Source organism: Molothrus aeneus, chromosome 8 (genome assembly GCF_037042795.1).
Source record: "Molothrus aeneus isolate 106 chromosome 8, BPBGC_Maene_1.0, whole genome shotgun sequence".
Classification (NCBI taxonomy): Eukaryota; Metazoa; Chordata; class Aves; order Passeriformes; family Icteridae; genus Molothrus; species Molothrus aeneus.
The window spans coordinates 9200779-9216688 of record NC_089653.1 but is presented as its reverse complement, the minus strand read 5'-3'; the positions used below and the strand labels follow the sequence as shown (position 1 = coordinate 9216688).

Genomic DNA, 15910 nt, shown 5'->3' with positions numbered 1-15910 from the left:
TTATTAAAGACTACACAGAGTTAAACACCAGGCATCTAGAGCCCTCTTTCTCCATTTCTCCACCTTTAGGCTTGAGTATGACATTTGGTCTTATTCCTTCAGTTTATGTCCTTCTGTGGAAAGCAGAGGTAGTATTTTCAGGCTGATATATTAATGGGGCAGAATCCAGATTATAAAATACTGCTGTCTGTCTTAGCTAGGGTGGATGAATTTTTCATTCTTTCTTGAGTCATCTCATAATTGTCACAAGTAATTTGCCATCTTCCTCAGATATTCTTACTGGAGACCTCCAGGACCGTTCCCTCAGGCATCACACTTGTCCAGCATTTCAATGAGGATGTTGTGGGTTGCAGCACTGGAAGTAAAGTTGATAGAGCTCTGTTCTGTTCTACCTTTGCACCTCACTGCAATCCTGCTGCCTCAGAGCCTGACAGAGACACAAATTTAGCTGAACATGTGTTAGCTCAAGGTAAATCTAGCTGCAGATAATATTCTCTGGGAGGGGAAAGATCTTTAACATTTGAAGATGTATGGAGGAAAATTATGTGATCCCTGAAATGAAAAAGTGTATACTCTCATTTGTCCTAGTACTTCTACTGTAGGAAATATCATTTGAAGCACTTTTTTAAAACAATCAGTTACTCAGACATTACTTCTACGTCATTATTGTCAGCACAGGGACTCTGACTCTGGGTCACAGTTCCTCAGACATGATCAGAGGTCATTCATCATCCTGCTGCTTGTGAAGCAGTGTCAGAGTTTGCTTCCAAGCTGACATTTCCATGGTCCTTGCAGAGCCCCAGTTAGTGATTTTTCAGACTGTGTTGTCTCATATGTTATCATAGCCTGGCCTTGCACATGCACTTCTACTCTGACTTAGGATGTGTAAGGCTGATGGGGAACAATGGCATTAAATCAAAATTTTGCCAATAGCTCAGATCACAAAGATGATTAGAGCAATAATCACACTGAAACAGCTATTCATATAATCCTACAGACTGTCTTAATCAAGCTGGTAGTTTTAGATTCCAGGGTTTTGACATATTAGTTGAAAGAATTTGTAATGCAAACAGACAACAGGAATCCTTTCCCCATCCAGTTGTTTCCATCAGTTCTGAAAGTGATATGGGACAAGGTTTCTGACAAGATAGGGACAAGTCTGCTCAGGGACAACACTGAAATGTTTTTGAGACAAAGTGATATTGATGGATGAGGGAGAGGCATAAAAGGGTGAGGCATAAAAGGACTTTGACAAGGAGTGATTAAACAACAGGCATTACTCAAGAGAAGTGAGAGAGAGTTATAGTTAGGAAGGAGAAAACTGTCAACCTGGCCAATACCTGGCTAATTGTTCTTCAGTTTCACTTAAACTCATCATAGGAAGGGACATCAGTTTGCTGGGAAATGTGTAAAGCTTTACTGTCATCAGTATCTACCACTTACATTAACTAAGAATCTCACTCTTTGCAGAAAGAAACAGGAGCAGAAACAGGCAAGTAGATTCCGCATATCTTGATACACTGACTATACTGAAAGGACAAGGCTCAGTCGGCTTCTCTGTAGAGGTCAAATGTAAGGAACCAATGAAACTTGTATCAGAATGGTCCTCAGTCCTTGCCAAGTACCTTGGAATAATGAGAAGAATATGCCCTTCTAGCAGACATAGGCTGTGACTATAAGAAAAAAACAATTATTTGGCTTCAAGAAAAGAAGGTGCATGAAGTGATTTTTTGGTGCATTTTTGCAGAAAACAAAATGAAAAGTAAAATCAACATGGACTAACAAAAAGTAGAAAGAGTCTTTGACCTGCTCAGTAAGGTAAAACTTAATGGCTGAAGGAATAACATGAACACAGTATATACTGGCTTCTATAAGATACTTGATACAGTTCCACATGACTTTTCCAATGAGAGAAATATGGATGAGATAGGAGTACTGTAAGGTGACCACACAATTGGCTAAGAATAGAACAGAAAACATCACTATTAATGGCTCATGATGTCAGATGAGCTAACTGGCTAAGTTGGTAGTAGTGTTTCACTGGCCTTCTGAATCCAACAGGACTACCTCTATATTTTCACCCACAGAGCTTTAAACACTAACGTCAATCAAAGGTCCTCTCCACCTCAATGTTATATGACTGGCAAGGAGACAGATGATAAAAAATCCCAACCCTCTTCTCTTCTGTCAGTGGATCTTATCCTCTGGCTGCACCTAGACGGAACAAGGAGCAGGTACTGTGGGGCACACCACAGCCCCCAAACTGCTGTTATTCAGATCTGGAACGTAGCTGAGACACCTTGCAGCTTCTCTCTGGTTTTTCTTCCCAGAGAAACCCAGGTGTGTGGGGGACACAGGGGAGGGAGGGGGGTTACCTGGACTGAGGAGCTCAAAAGTGTTCCCAGGTACACCACTATTGTCTTCCTATCTGTTTTTTTCAGATGCTAATCCCTGCTAGTGAAGCTTTGTAAATGTGGCTTATTTCTCTTGGGTGTTGTACCTAGCAAGCAGTAACAGTAAATAGCAATAATACCATTTTCAATGGGTGTCATGGGGATTCAGTGCAGATTGCTGTGTATTAATTGGCAGATGACATAACACATGGAAGATACACAGTTGTCTCATGAAAGGCTAGAATTTTTAATGTGGCAGGAGCTTGAATAGTTGCAGAAAATGACTAAAATCAACTGTTTAATGAGACTATATGGCAAGTGGATTAATCAAGTCCACATAGTGAGATGGTGAGCATATACTTGTCAGTATTACCGGAGTAGAAGTTGGATAGACTGAAAGACAAAAGACGTGATCAATCAGTGGTATCCTGCTGTCAGACATCAATTTTGTAAGCAGCACACTTAGCAGATCCTGGCATCCTTTTAATTTATGTTTTGTATTTGATATCTCATTCTCTCATGTCTAGTAGATGCAAATCTGTCTGATGTCTGTCTCTCACATTCAAAATGAGAAAGCTTTTTTTTTTTTGTGTGTGTGTGTGTGTGCATGTGTGTGTTTTCTTACCAGTTTTTGATGCCAAATTAAGATTGCACTCAGGCTTCTCACTTCCTATGGTGGGGTCTCTCCTCTGCTGAGCCTCCTATTTCCATGTAAACTTGTAGGAGAATTGTATCTTTGTGACTTCAGACTCTTAAAATTAGCAAATGGACTCAAACACTATTAGCATGAAATGGGTACGATCAAAAGACGTGCAGCATTGACTGAATAAACCTTTCAGAGGAAATTGGGCTAAAACTGCAAAAGACAGATTCACTAGTGCACTAAACAGGTACTGTCCTGGCAAAAGAAAATTCTCCTTTGGGAGAGGGCTATGTAGGGAATATCCAGGGCCCAGGTGTGATCTGTCAGCATAGAAAAACTGGCCATGTGTGCTACCTTTTGCGCTTTTGCACTTACTTTTCCATCCAGCTCAGAAAGAAGGGCAAACTGTCACCCAGCTGAGAGATTTTTTTGAATAAGAAAGCTATTCAAGTCTCCAGCAGGATACCATGAGACTAAGATATTGCAGCCATGCACAGTGATGTCTCTACACTCTCTCTGCCTAACAGAGCTCTCCAATAGCAGTATGGCTAAAAATGCTCAAAAATCTACAAAATGAATGAGAATGTTTTTTTTCCCTGGGCTGTTAACTTACCTTCAGAAAAGCCTGTTTCTTTCTGTTTTTCCAAAACCAGGATTTTGCTGTGGGGCAGTGTCTCACTGGCACATTTAAAATCACTAGCCATTTAAGAAGAAACACTGGTTTGACAAGTATTTTAACTATTTAACCTCAGATACAAGCTAAAGTGTTGCAGACTTGAGTAGGACTGTAGCATTTGCTGTAGCATCCTAAACTGGAGCTGAAGCCATATCTGTGTTTGATATTATGCACAGATTATGCGATGAAGTGTGCAAATATCCAAGAATGACAACTATTTCCTATCCCAAGTGTTTTAGCTTTACTTTGAGGGAAAAGAATATATACTCCTCTGCTTAAGTGTTTGCAATTTAAATACTGATCAAAGCTTTAAAGGTTGAAACTTTCAACAGGGAAATACTTAGAAGGTCAATATAACCCATCCAAATCTTATTTTGAAAGGACTTCGGGTATGTAAAGTATGAGATGTCCGTAGCCTCTAATGACTTACTGAGATATTTGCAATATTAGCCATGGAAAAATGACTTTGTCTAACATAAATAGCTGGAAGAACAAAATTTGAGGTGACCCTATATGAAAAAAGCAGCTGACAAGTAGCATTTCATCACAGAGGAACAGGTTCTTTATCTCTAGAAGTAGCAGAATACCTTATTTTCTATAGTAATGGCTTTTCTAGAATTCAGTCTTGGTAATAAAATTTACCGGTTTTTGTTTCCTAGAGAACATGAATAGTATCTGACCTCATGTAAGCCTGCTTGTTCAGTACCTTGCCTGGGCATTAAAATGCTTTCTTTTAATAAGATCTGATCTTGGAAAGATTTGTACTTTTTATACTTCTCTTTACTGTAATTAGGTAACAAAAATAATTTCACTTCAGTGAAACTTAGTTAAGAGGAAAACTTCCATAGACTTTGCTTAATAGAATTTTTTCCTTTTTGTGGATTTTTTACAACAGAATTCAGTGTGTACATGAAATAAATGCTTTAGAAGTTAACAAAAAGTTTCCTATAGAAATTATTCACCACACCAACAGAATTTATGAGTTTTATAGCCCTTCCTTTTACTCTTTTATCTATTCCATTTGAATGTTCTTACAAGAGACAGAGCTGTATTTTCATTCCAGTGATACGTATCAATATTGAATGGTTTCCCCAAAGACACATATATATACATATATCCCTATATGTGTAAATATTCATCAAAGAAGAGGCTTGAAGAAGAACCACTTTCATGGCTCTTGCACTAAGAGCCTCTGTATAACACATGACAGGTCTCTCTACAGCACTGTTGCCGTGTGGGAGTTGCCTTCTTGGTGTGCAGTGATGGCTGCTGGATTTCCGCATGTATGGTCAGACCTTCATTTTTCCAGTCTAACACTGGAGATTGTCTGCCAAGGCTACAGAATTGCTAAGGCTGGGGCCGCTGGAGTGAGAATCATGGGAGGGTGTCCCTTGGCCATGGCTCTGGGATTGTCTCACAGGACCTTTTGCTGGAGTACAGAAAGGAGTGGTAAGACAGGACTTAGACAAAGTGTGAAGCGATGCTGAGCAGGCCACAACTGCAGAGATCTGCAGACTTCCCAGCACCATCTATTCCCTTCCTTCCCATCCACCACAGTCCTTACTATCATCTCATCTTTCAACACCTCGCAGTCTCCGGTGCTGGAGCTCTGAATGGTGCTGCCAAAACACCACTACCTGGTTTCCAAACACTCTGTCACCCTCCCTGGGCACAACCATGCTTTCAGTGTAGGTAACAGCCTCTGCTGTTTTAATTCAGCTAAACAACTTCACTGCAGGCATCCAGAATCCTAACACTCCCCTGTTAAATGTTCCTCAGTTGTGTATGCAACAGAAATCTGAACCGTGGACTGGTTCTCCTCAGACATGGAAGAAAATTGATATACACAGGAAAGCCCCTGCTCTCTCTTTTCTTCCTCTTTACCTGGGGCTGAGTGCTCTCTGAGAGTTTCAGGCAAGGAAAGTTATTTCTCTCCTGTGCAGGTTTCTTCTGCCTCTCCATATTGGACATGCACACAGTGTTAGTTTTATCTCTCTGAAGGGCTCTTTGGCACAGAAATGCTGGACATTGAGGCATTGGTAACACTAACTTGAAGCCTGCACCTTTCTAACCTGAAGCTTACACCATAGAAGCTGTGATAATATAGAGTATATTTTCTTATCTTAAAATAAAAAATAGGAGTTTCTCCTTACAGGGAGTTCAGGGAGGAGGAAAGAATAAGTTCAAGTGCCAGGTGACAATGTCCATCACACTGCTCAGTGATGAAGCTATGAAGACAAAAATAGACAAAGTGACCTCATGGCTTTCAGCAGCAAAGCCTACGAGACAAAAGAGAGGCTTTAAAAGGCCTGTGGACTGATAGCAAAGAGCTTGGACATCTCAGAGTTTTGGTTCTGCTCCAGAAGAGCTTTGCTTTGCTCGTCTTATTGCCTCTCTTTCTGTTTATGGAGAGTTGTGAATTAAACGGGCTTTGTGACATGCCCAGCTCTCCAGGTCTGGACTCTACTTTCTCAAGCTCGGATCAGCCTTATGCAGGTACAAATGTCTTCTTTCTTTTCTTTTCTTTTCTTTTCTTTTCTTTTCTTTTCTTTTCTTTTCTTTTCTTTTCTTTTCTTTTCTTTTCTTTTCTTTTCTTTTCTTTTCTTTTCTTTTTTCTTTTCCTCTTCTCTTCTCTTCTCTTCTCTTCTCTTCTCTTCTCTTCTCTTCTCTTCTCTTCTCTTCTCTTCTCTTCTCTTCTCTTCTCTTCTCTTCTCTTCTCTTCTCTTCTCTTCTCTTCTCTTCTCTTCTCTTCTCTTCTCTTCTCATCCTTCTTTCCTTTCCTCTACTTTTTTTAGTCTACTCTCCTTACCCCATTCTTTTGCCTATTCTGATTTCACTCTTGCTCTCTACCTTCTACAAGTCATCTTAGGAATATTTCTCTTCCTGTTTTTTCTTAAACAGTTGTGGAAGATTGTAGCTTGAATAGCATGACCATTTTTCTTTTTGGGGGACTGGTTTAATTAGCTGTGTGCTTTAGCCTTTGATGAGGAGAAAGGTAGGAAGAAGAAAAGAGGGAGGTGAGAAGCAGGTCCCAGAGGGCCCTATTTGCCAGCTCCTTCAGAGCACAGGACAGTTTAGAGCAACTTTCTAGGCAAGTTGTACATGAATCCTAATGCTGAGCTAGGGCTACAGGCTGGTGGAGTTAAAGACCATCTTCTGTTACATTTTCTCTGACAGTGCTTGTTAGCCCAGAGTTTAGAGTTGGCATTTCCATGGTAGTCTCCTGTCAGAAAGGGCTGTGCAGACATCACTTTGAATGGTGTTGCTCCCTATCTGGTAGCTCCTGATGCTAGAAATCCTCCTGTGAGTCACTCAGGCCAGAGTTTACATATTCTGCACTGGACTAAGATTCTGTGGTACTGCTCTTTCTCCTTGTAAATTTAGAAGCAAAATACCACCAGGTGAGGTAGAGCTTTTAGTAAGGTTGTTTGTAGCAACTTCCCTTATTTTCGCCATTGTCAACAACCCCTGGAGACACAGGCATGCAGATTTGTAAATGAAGTGGGCAGAACTTCAGGGAGTGTAGCTTGTTTCTACCATGGAGAGCAGGTCTTTGAGGGCAAGTCTGTGACTGCCTTGAAGAACACTAAATCTACACAAAACCCTCGACACTACTTCAGTCTTGATTCAGCAAGGTGGAGTTATTCTGTAAGGAAAGTTTTGCAAAGAGCCTTCACTTTGCAAATGCGAGTACAAATAATGAGCCATGTCAGCATTGTTTTTCCTGTTTCTAGTTCTGGGTGTAAAGGAGAGGAATGGACTGTGCATCCACATGAAGTGATCTCAAACCACAGAATTCCCCTTGCTGAAATCTCAAAGCAGCAGCATGTGCTATGGAATGGCTGCAGACTTTGAGAGCTTCCTGGAAGGATAACTGCTTTGCAAATCAACACTTTATATTCAGCATGGGGTGGGAAAGGGAAGCTCTTTCTTCTGTGGTTACACTGATGCAGTATGGAATGATGACACCACAATTGTGCAGACTAGAAAGGTTTTGGGAGACTGCAGCCCTAAGGAAAACTAGTAAACTTCTAAACTAAGTTCCCTGTCCCTCACTGCAGGTGACTCTGACATTAACAGGTTCACATTGAATGAATGTTTTGTGGTAAATTGATCAGAAGTGAGATCCTGAGAGGACTGAGAAGCTTCCATCATCTCTTAAGCTAACACCATCCCTCAGTACTGCCTTGCAGCTCTCCTCTCCTCTCCTCTCCTCTCCTCTCCTCTCCTCTCCTCTCCTCTCCTCTCCTCTCCTCTCCTCTCCTCTCCTCTCCTCTCCTCTCCTCTCCTCTCCTCTCCTCTCCTCTCCTCTCCTCTCCTCTCCTCTCCTCTCCTCTCCTCTCTCTTCAGCACAGCAGAATTTATTACATCTCTCTTGGGAATGTCAGGGCTGGACAAGGTGTTTTTTTGACAAATTATTAGATATGTACAGTGGATGGTTGTTTCATCTGTACTATCATGCTGGGAAAAAGGCAATGGAAAAGGGTGAAAAGAAAGACATCACAAATTAGTCTGTGGTTTAGGTATGTGGGGCTTTTTTTCTGCGCAAGGCTAATGCTGACTTCTGTCACTTCAGCAGTGATTCAAGGCATGTCCATTCTTTCATTAGGGCAGACAAGTCTGGTTTTACTATTGAATCCTGTTCACCACCTGCTTTCCCTGCACACAAAGACAGAGGATACAATGTTCCTCCCTGGGTCTTTACTGACCACAGAGCAGGTGGAAAATGATTATCCCACACTTTTATGCCAGTGTCCCAACAGGTGGTGTCTTTTCCAAGCAAACCTATCTAAGTAGATTTCCTTCTGGTCTGGCTGATCAGTTGTGGGGATCTGGGATTCTTGCTCAGGAGCAAATACTCTTCTTCCTTGCCAGGCATGGGGCACAGGGAAGAGACTGCAGCAAGGATGAAATCATTCTTCCTTTGCCTCCTGCAGTGGCAGGGCTGCTGCAGAGCAGCAAACAGCCCTACACACAATGCTGCTGCACCACACTGACTGTACCTGACATTGCAGGGCTTAGATCAGGAGCAGCCCGGCTGAGCCTGCAGAGCACCCCTTCTTTTGCATACGTGCAATCCTCTAAATGGTAGAAGGAACATCTACAGAAAGCAGGGCTCCACCTTCAGGATGAAAAATAAATGGTAAAAATTTCCTCAAGCAAGGGAAGCACTGTAAAAACGTCTTGTTCACATGCTTTAGAAATAGGAAATCCCAGGTCTGATGAGGAAACTTAAGACTGGCCATCGGAGTGGGAGGAGTTAGCTCCCCACACCTGCATTGACTTCTACTGTGTTTGCAGGGAAAGAGAAAACTGCTCCTGTTTTTCTACCAACAGTTTATAAAGACACAGTTTATAAAGACAGTTTATATAACCAGCAAAAGTGGAATGAAAAAAAAGGGCAAGGGCTGTGTTTCCTCTTATGTTCACTAGAGCACCTATAGCCATTTCACTGTCCACCTTTGCCCACCCAACCTTTTCTGACCTCTCAGAGTGCCTCTTTCTATCTCTTTCAGAGCTCCACCGCCACGAAAGCATCCAGGAGAAGAATGTGAAAGAAGCCAAAACCAAATGCAGAACCATTGCATCCCTGCTGACAGATGCACCCAACCCCCACTCCAAGGGGGTGCTGATGTTTAAGAAACGCAGGCAGAGGGCTAAGAAGTATACATTGGTGAGCTTTGGCAGTGTGGATGAAGACCGCTCCTACGAGGAGGAAGATGGAGTTTTTCCAACCAGTGAATCTGAATTTGATGAGGAAGGTTTCTCTGATGCCCGAAGCCTAACTAATCACTCAGACTGGGACAACACTTACCTAGACATTGAAAAGTCCAAATCTGACTCTGAACAGAAGGAAGAGAAGCAAAAAGGTTTGAGTGAAGCCTCAGGTAAAGGAGCACGATTATTTGAGCAGCAGAGGAAACGGGCTGGGAAGTACACAGTTGAGAAAACTCCAGTGCAGAAGAGCCCAGAGCTTGCCCCAGCTGCCCAGCCAAAGCAGGGCACAGTGAATGGAGATATGCCTGTGCCAGAGAAGGCAGACAACGTGTCCCTCAGCATCCACCTGGAAGCTGTGCAAGCACCCAGCAAGCAGCCAGCCACTGTCCCCACTCAGCTCCTAACTGCCCCCAGCCCCACTTTCTTCCCTCCTCCCCCAAGCACCCCCGACCCCTTCTCTGCAAGTTCAACAAGCATGTTCAACAGGTCTGCACGGCCCTTTACTCCTGGCTTTTCTGGCCAGCGTCCAGCAACATCCTCTGTCATCTTTAGGCCACCTGCACCCAAAAAACCCACTGAAAGTCTGGGTGGGCAAAGCACAGTGGTTCCCCCTTTCTCACCTCTGGTTCCAGGAACACCTGCCAATGCCCCAGTGCCAACACAGCGTGGTCCAGTCAGTTCCTCCACATCTCTGTATATTCCTGCACCAGGAAGACCAACATCACCACTGGAATCACAGCCAAAAGGGGGAGGAAGCGCTTCAGAAGTCAAACCTTCTGCTAACACTGCCCGGACATCCACCACTTCTATCTTTCTGTCAACTCCCTCAAAGCCTGGAGGGGATACGGCGTCCACAGCATCCCAGCCACGAGTCCCTGGAACAGCCTCTTCTTCGTTGTATATTAGTCCAGCACCATCACAGCACATGAGAAGCAGCTCTCCTGTGCCAAAACAGCCTTCTCCTGCCATAACTCCAGCAACGCCACGACCTCCTTCAGAGCCCTTAACCTCCAGGGAGCAGAGGATAGCTGTGCCAGCTCCCCGCACAGGCATCCTGCAGGAGGCTCGCCGACGGGGCAACAAGAAACCCATGTTCAGTAAGATTGAGGAGAAGAAGAAGAATTCACCCAATCCTGAGCTCCTGTCTCTAGTGCAGAACCTGGATGAGAAGCCAAAGGGTGACCACCCTGCGGCAGGCTTTGAGTCTGGGCCTGAGGAGGACTTCCTCAGCCTGGGTGCTGAGGCCTGCAACTTCATGCAGTCCTCAGGCCGCAAATTCAAGACCCCACCTCCGGTGGCCCCCAAGCCTCAGCAAGATGCTGGATTGGTAAATGGGGCCCAGGACATGCCTCAGCTTAAAGGCAAGGGGGCAGAGCTCTTTGCCAAACGCCAGAGCCGCATGGACAAATATGTGGTGGAAACAACGCCGAAGCCAGAGTACAAGCCCAGGACCCCTTCTCCATCCCCTTCTCTACCCTCATGCTGGAAATATTCACCCAACATCCGGGCTCCCCCTCCAATAGCTTACAACCCAATGCATTCCCCTTTCTATCCTCTGGCAGCCAGCAAATCTCAGGCTAGCAAAGCAGAGAGCAAAGTGAAAAAGGCACCTGGCCAGAAATCAGGGATCAAGGTCATTGATTTAATGCGCCACCAGCCCTATCAATTGAAGTCAGCCATGTTCTGTTTTGGGGATCCCCCAAGCCCCAGCACTCTGACTACTCCTGGTCAGCCAACCCCACAGGCTAGCTCATCCTTCGTGGCAGCCAAGCAGGTCCCTGTGAAAATAGCCAAGACCCAGGAGATTCGTCGCTTCTCCACTCCGGCTCCCATGCCAACCTCCAGCAGCCTGGCACCCACTGTGCTTATGCCCCGCTCAGCCACCACGCTGGATGAGCCATTGTGGAGAACAGAAATGGCCTCTTCTGCCCCTGCTACACCAGCACCCTTCCAGGTGGAGCTCAGCCCCTCCCCTAAGCCATATCAGAGCTCCCCAGAGCCTGGACAGGTGGGACAGGGACCTCCTCCAAACTCAGCCTCTGCCTCTCGGTTTCAGGTGGCCAGGCCCAAATTCTCTGCAGCAAGAACAGGCATGCAGGCCAATGTGTGGAGGCCAAGTTTTGGCCATCACTGAGGCAGGCACCCCTCCCATCCTGTCTGTGGCCCCACAGAGATAGCGCTTGTTTTGTCTTTCATGTCAGCTCAGTACATTGGAATGAGTGACACAAAATGAAGAAAAAAACTCAAAAAATTACTGCCCTTCTGCACCACCCCCTTCCCCAGCCTCCCCTTGGTCTTAGATGAAATGCTTCATGGAAAGGCTTACTGGCTGTGGCTACAGTAGGAGGAAGAATGTGGAGAGAAGGCAAGTGTGTGGTACACAAAGACTGGGAACTTGTACACAGCAGCAAAACCCACCTCCAGAGGGAGTGAATGGCAGAGATTATCTCACATGGAGACACACATGAAGCAGTAGTTTTCCGTCCCCAAGGGCTTTGAAGTCACCCCTGCATGGAAGGAAAGTAGGAGGCAAGAGCTTTCCAGGAAGAAAGGGTGAGAGGTGGGATTACAGAGCAGAAGCCGCAGCTTTCCCATGAGACTGTTCTTCTCTGATCCTCCCAGTCTGTCATGTTCACTTGTGTGTGCACACACACATGCACACAGCAACACTCAGCAGGGAGTGAAAGGACAAGTGGGGCCTCACCTGGGACATTTCTCCCAGAATTCCCTTGGTGGGGACATGGGAAAGAAGGCAAGAGAGCAGAGTGAGCAGTGGTGTTTGCCCATGCACATGTGGGCAGTGTGGCTGAGCCCAAGAGTGCCCATGTGTGCCTGTTCCTCCAGCCACCAGGGCTGGGTCTAAAAAGGAGAGTCATCCTAGCTGGTACTAATTACCACTATCAGGTCTGGAAAGAGTTTGTCAAAGAGGGGCTTTGAGGGGGCTTGATGGGGCTATCACCACCTGTGGGAACTGTAGGAGGAAGTATCCATTTTTAAGGATACACAAAATCAAAGCTAAGCTCAGGCAGTGTCTGGTTGGCACAAAGAAAGGCCCTGCAGCATCAGTCCCACTGAACAGGATATGGATGCTGTAAGTAGAAAGGTGGATTGCATGGGAGGAAGTACAGTTGGCTTTAAAATGAGACAGGACTGAATATGCATTTGTTCATGATCTTTTGGTTTAGTTCAGGACAGAAGTGGGACTAAATTAGAAATGGGTCATGACATAAAACTTGCTGAAAGCTTTGTGATGAGGGGAAAACAGAGGGCCTTTACAGACATTCTCAGCATGGAAGTGGAGGTCAAGGAAACAGAAAGTCACAAGTAAAACTTCATACGAAACAACTTAGGTATTATTGTGGGGCCTATTTGGTAAAAACAGAAGTGCTCTGAGAATCCCAGAGGATCTGCACTCATACACATACACAGAGCTCAGTTTGCTGGTGGTGCTGGGGAAACAGTACTGGTTATTCCTTGAATGTCCCAGGCTAGCCTCCAACTTCATCTCCACACTACAGGCATCCAGGAAGGAAGCACTGCCTTCCCAAGGAAGAATTCAGCATTTTAGTAGGGACTGTGCATGTGTGTGTGCATGTCATCTATACACTGGTTTACACACCTCCTGGCCATTTACTTTCTGCTTGTGATCCTCCTTTGCCAGCAGCCACTTTTCCAGTGCGATCCCACAAGTACACCAAGAAAGCATTGCTCCTGGAAATCTGGCTCCAAACACAGCAGATGCCCCAGCTGCAGGGAAGGGGTTTGCCACCTCTTTCTGGGTCAGGGTTGCCCAGCCTTTTGCAAAACCCAGAGGAATGTGTACAGGAGGCAGAATGAGGGTCTCAAAGCCCTCTCTCCTTGAGACAAGTCTCCCTCTCATTAGACTTGCTCCTCTGCTTCAAGCAGTAGCCATTCCCTGACTGAACTGAGCACAAACTTTGGGTATACAAAAGTGTAGATTCTGGGGAAAAAAAAGGAATGCTAATGAGTCTGAAGCAGTCTGTATGCAGTGCAGCTAGTGTTGTTTCATACTAAATCTAAGCCAACCTTCCTCTGCAGAGCAAGAGTTTATGATGTGTAGCATTTTCATGACAGCCGGGGCTCCACTTTTTCTTGGAGGCTTGAAAGTCTTTCTCTGTGGGGACCTGGAGATTTTTCATGTGTGCTCTCCTGTGAAGAAAAAGAAGGCTGGAAAACCTAGCCAGCACCTCTGACCCTGGACCTCTTCAGAGGGAGAGAATGAGAGAAAAGGAGAAGTAATTCACAATTCTGCCTTTGAATCCTTCCCACTCTGGCTGGACTTTTTTTGCACACCTGTGTTTGCACTGCACATTCCTGGTGGCCCTGAAACATATCATGAGCATGCTGGGAAGAGAGGAGGACAGAACTTACACCTTACTTGGCACACTATCAACCGTGGGAGAGGATTGTAAGAAAAGCCATGTGAATACCTTGAGTTAATGGCCAAAGGTGAGGCTGAGTCAGAAGAGATGCTGCATCTGGTTGTATGACATAGGAGCAGCCAACCTGAATTGATGAGGAGACTGTGTCCCTGAAAAGCCCCAGAGAGGATGTCTTAGGAGAAATCATCACCCCAGAGTTAATTCAGATCAGCAGAATCCATTTAGCTCCAGTGAAGGGGGGCAGCCATGCTATAAAACCTATCTCAGATGATTGCTTTCTCACTCATCCTGTACTGCTTTTCATTGCCAGCATTTCTGGGAAAAAAAAAAAGATAAAAAAAGTAAACAAAAAAAAAGAAGAAAAAAGAAAGAAAGAAAGAAAAAAAAATAACCTGTGTGAAAACTGAACCTCTGTGACTCTTCCCAAACATGGAGGGAGGAATCTTCTATTTTATGTAGGAAAGCTCTATGAAGGAAGTCAAGAAGTAGCAGTGCTCCAAAAGCTTTGTCTCTCATCTTGTGGAGTGTTGTCTGTCCCTGGCCAGTGATTTAAGCCATTAGCCTCAGACAGACAAGCTAGCCCAGGCTGAAAGCATTACCAAACTCAGGTGTAGAGAGGGGTTGTGTGGACCAGAGGAAGGGTGCTCAACATAATTCTGCAGTCAAGAAATAACCTCAGAAAGTTTGAATCTTACTCCAGTATCCCTTTCCCTCAGGCCCCTAAAATTAAGTGCTTTCAGGGCCTGAAAGTCTCAGGAAATTCATTTTGCCACTGGAAAAATAGAGAAGTCTGGCCTCAGTATGTAAGGGAGATTGCATGGGTTTAGTATTTTAGTGATCCCACTCCAGATTTCTGGGAGACAATGATTTCTGCTGAGGAGTGATTGCCAAACACCATTCAATGTTAGATATCATGATCCAAGTGAGTAGAATAAATGCATTTGCCCCATCATTTCCGATAATGTAATGGGCAGGAAATGAAAAATTTACATTTGACTGGAGAACAAATATAAAATATAAGAGCAAGGAAAAGAACAGGAGGCTGGGAATCCTGAATTTTACTTACATCCTTGTTTCAAAGCTATGTTCAGAAGCAAAACTGAAGTAGTTTAATAGATTTCAGCCCCTCACAAACTTTTCTGGATCCTATGCCGACACAGGACTGATCTGCAGAAGCAGAGGCTGTTGCAGATGAGGCCTATGGTGCTTGTGGTGTATCCCAAATAAGGCCTGTAGCTGCAAGTAGCATGACATGAGAAATAATACTGAAATGCATCTGTTAAGTTTTAAAGAAGAAACCTGAACTACTGCTGGCTTTAAGCAGCTCTGCTAATGTCTGCTCATGAAAATACTGTGGCTGGCCTGTTAGAAAGGTCACAGGTGAGGTTACAAGGAATACTTTAGAAACATGTAAGCTTGTCTTGAGCCTCTCCAAATGTCTAATTCCTCAGCTGTTGAACAAGCACAGACATAAACAGTTGTTTGACAAGTTTTAGCTCCCACCTGCTAAGTTATAAGCTGCAGTGGTAGGCCAAACCCCAGTGTTCCCTTGTTAAGTATTTGAAGATGTCTTCATGGGCTCTGATTTAAAACTGCCTATCATCCCTCCTCTCTAGCATGCTGCAGGCTACACATTGCAGCTCTGGCAATTCAGGGGTTTTATCTTTGCTTCAGAAGTAACAGTCCCTTCCCTCTCAATACATGGGAACACTTACCAGAGACAACCTCAAGATCCTGCAGCACCTGGGAGGAAGAATCTCAGAAGAAACTGGTGTGATGAGGAGTCACTGATGCCAGACATGAGCACAGTGTGAGGCAAGATTGTTCCTCATAAAGAATATGCTCCCTTTCTGCTATAATATCCAGCACCCTTACTAAACCCTTTTCCTAGAAGAGACCCATCAGTGCTCTGAGAATGGGAGCCCAGCAGCAGTGCTCTGTCTGGTGAAAGATGTGACTCCAGATGAACAGAGTTGGCATCTTTGTTTATGGAAATACCTTTTTTCCTTTTCTGTTTTGTCTTTTTTTTTTCCAAATTACAATCACTTTCTATTTGTTTGTGCAGAGAAATAAACTT

The 15910-nt window shown here is 44.5% G+C and overlaps 1 protein-coding gene across 1 annotated transcript in view; it reads left to right on the top strand.

Moving 5' to 3' along the window:
• Window positions 1-11564, top strand: part of SYNPO2L (synaptopodin 2 like) — a 31033-nt gene extending 19469 nt beyond the window's left edge. Inside the window, exon 4 of the mRNA XM_066554982.1 lies at window positions 9229-11564. Coding sequence (XP_066411079.1) covers window positions 9229-11564 — 2336 coding nt within the window. The remainder of the gene's footprint in view (window positions 1-9228) is intronic.
• The last annotated feature ends 4346 nt before the right edge of the window (window positions 11565-15910 follow it).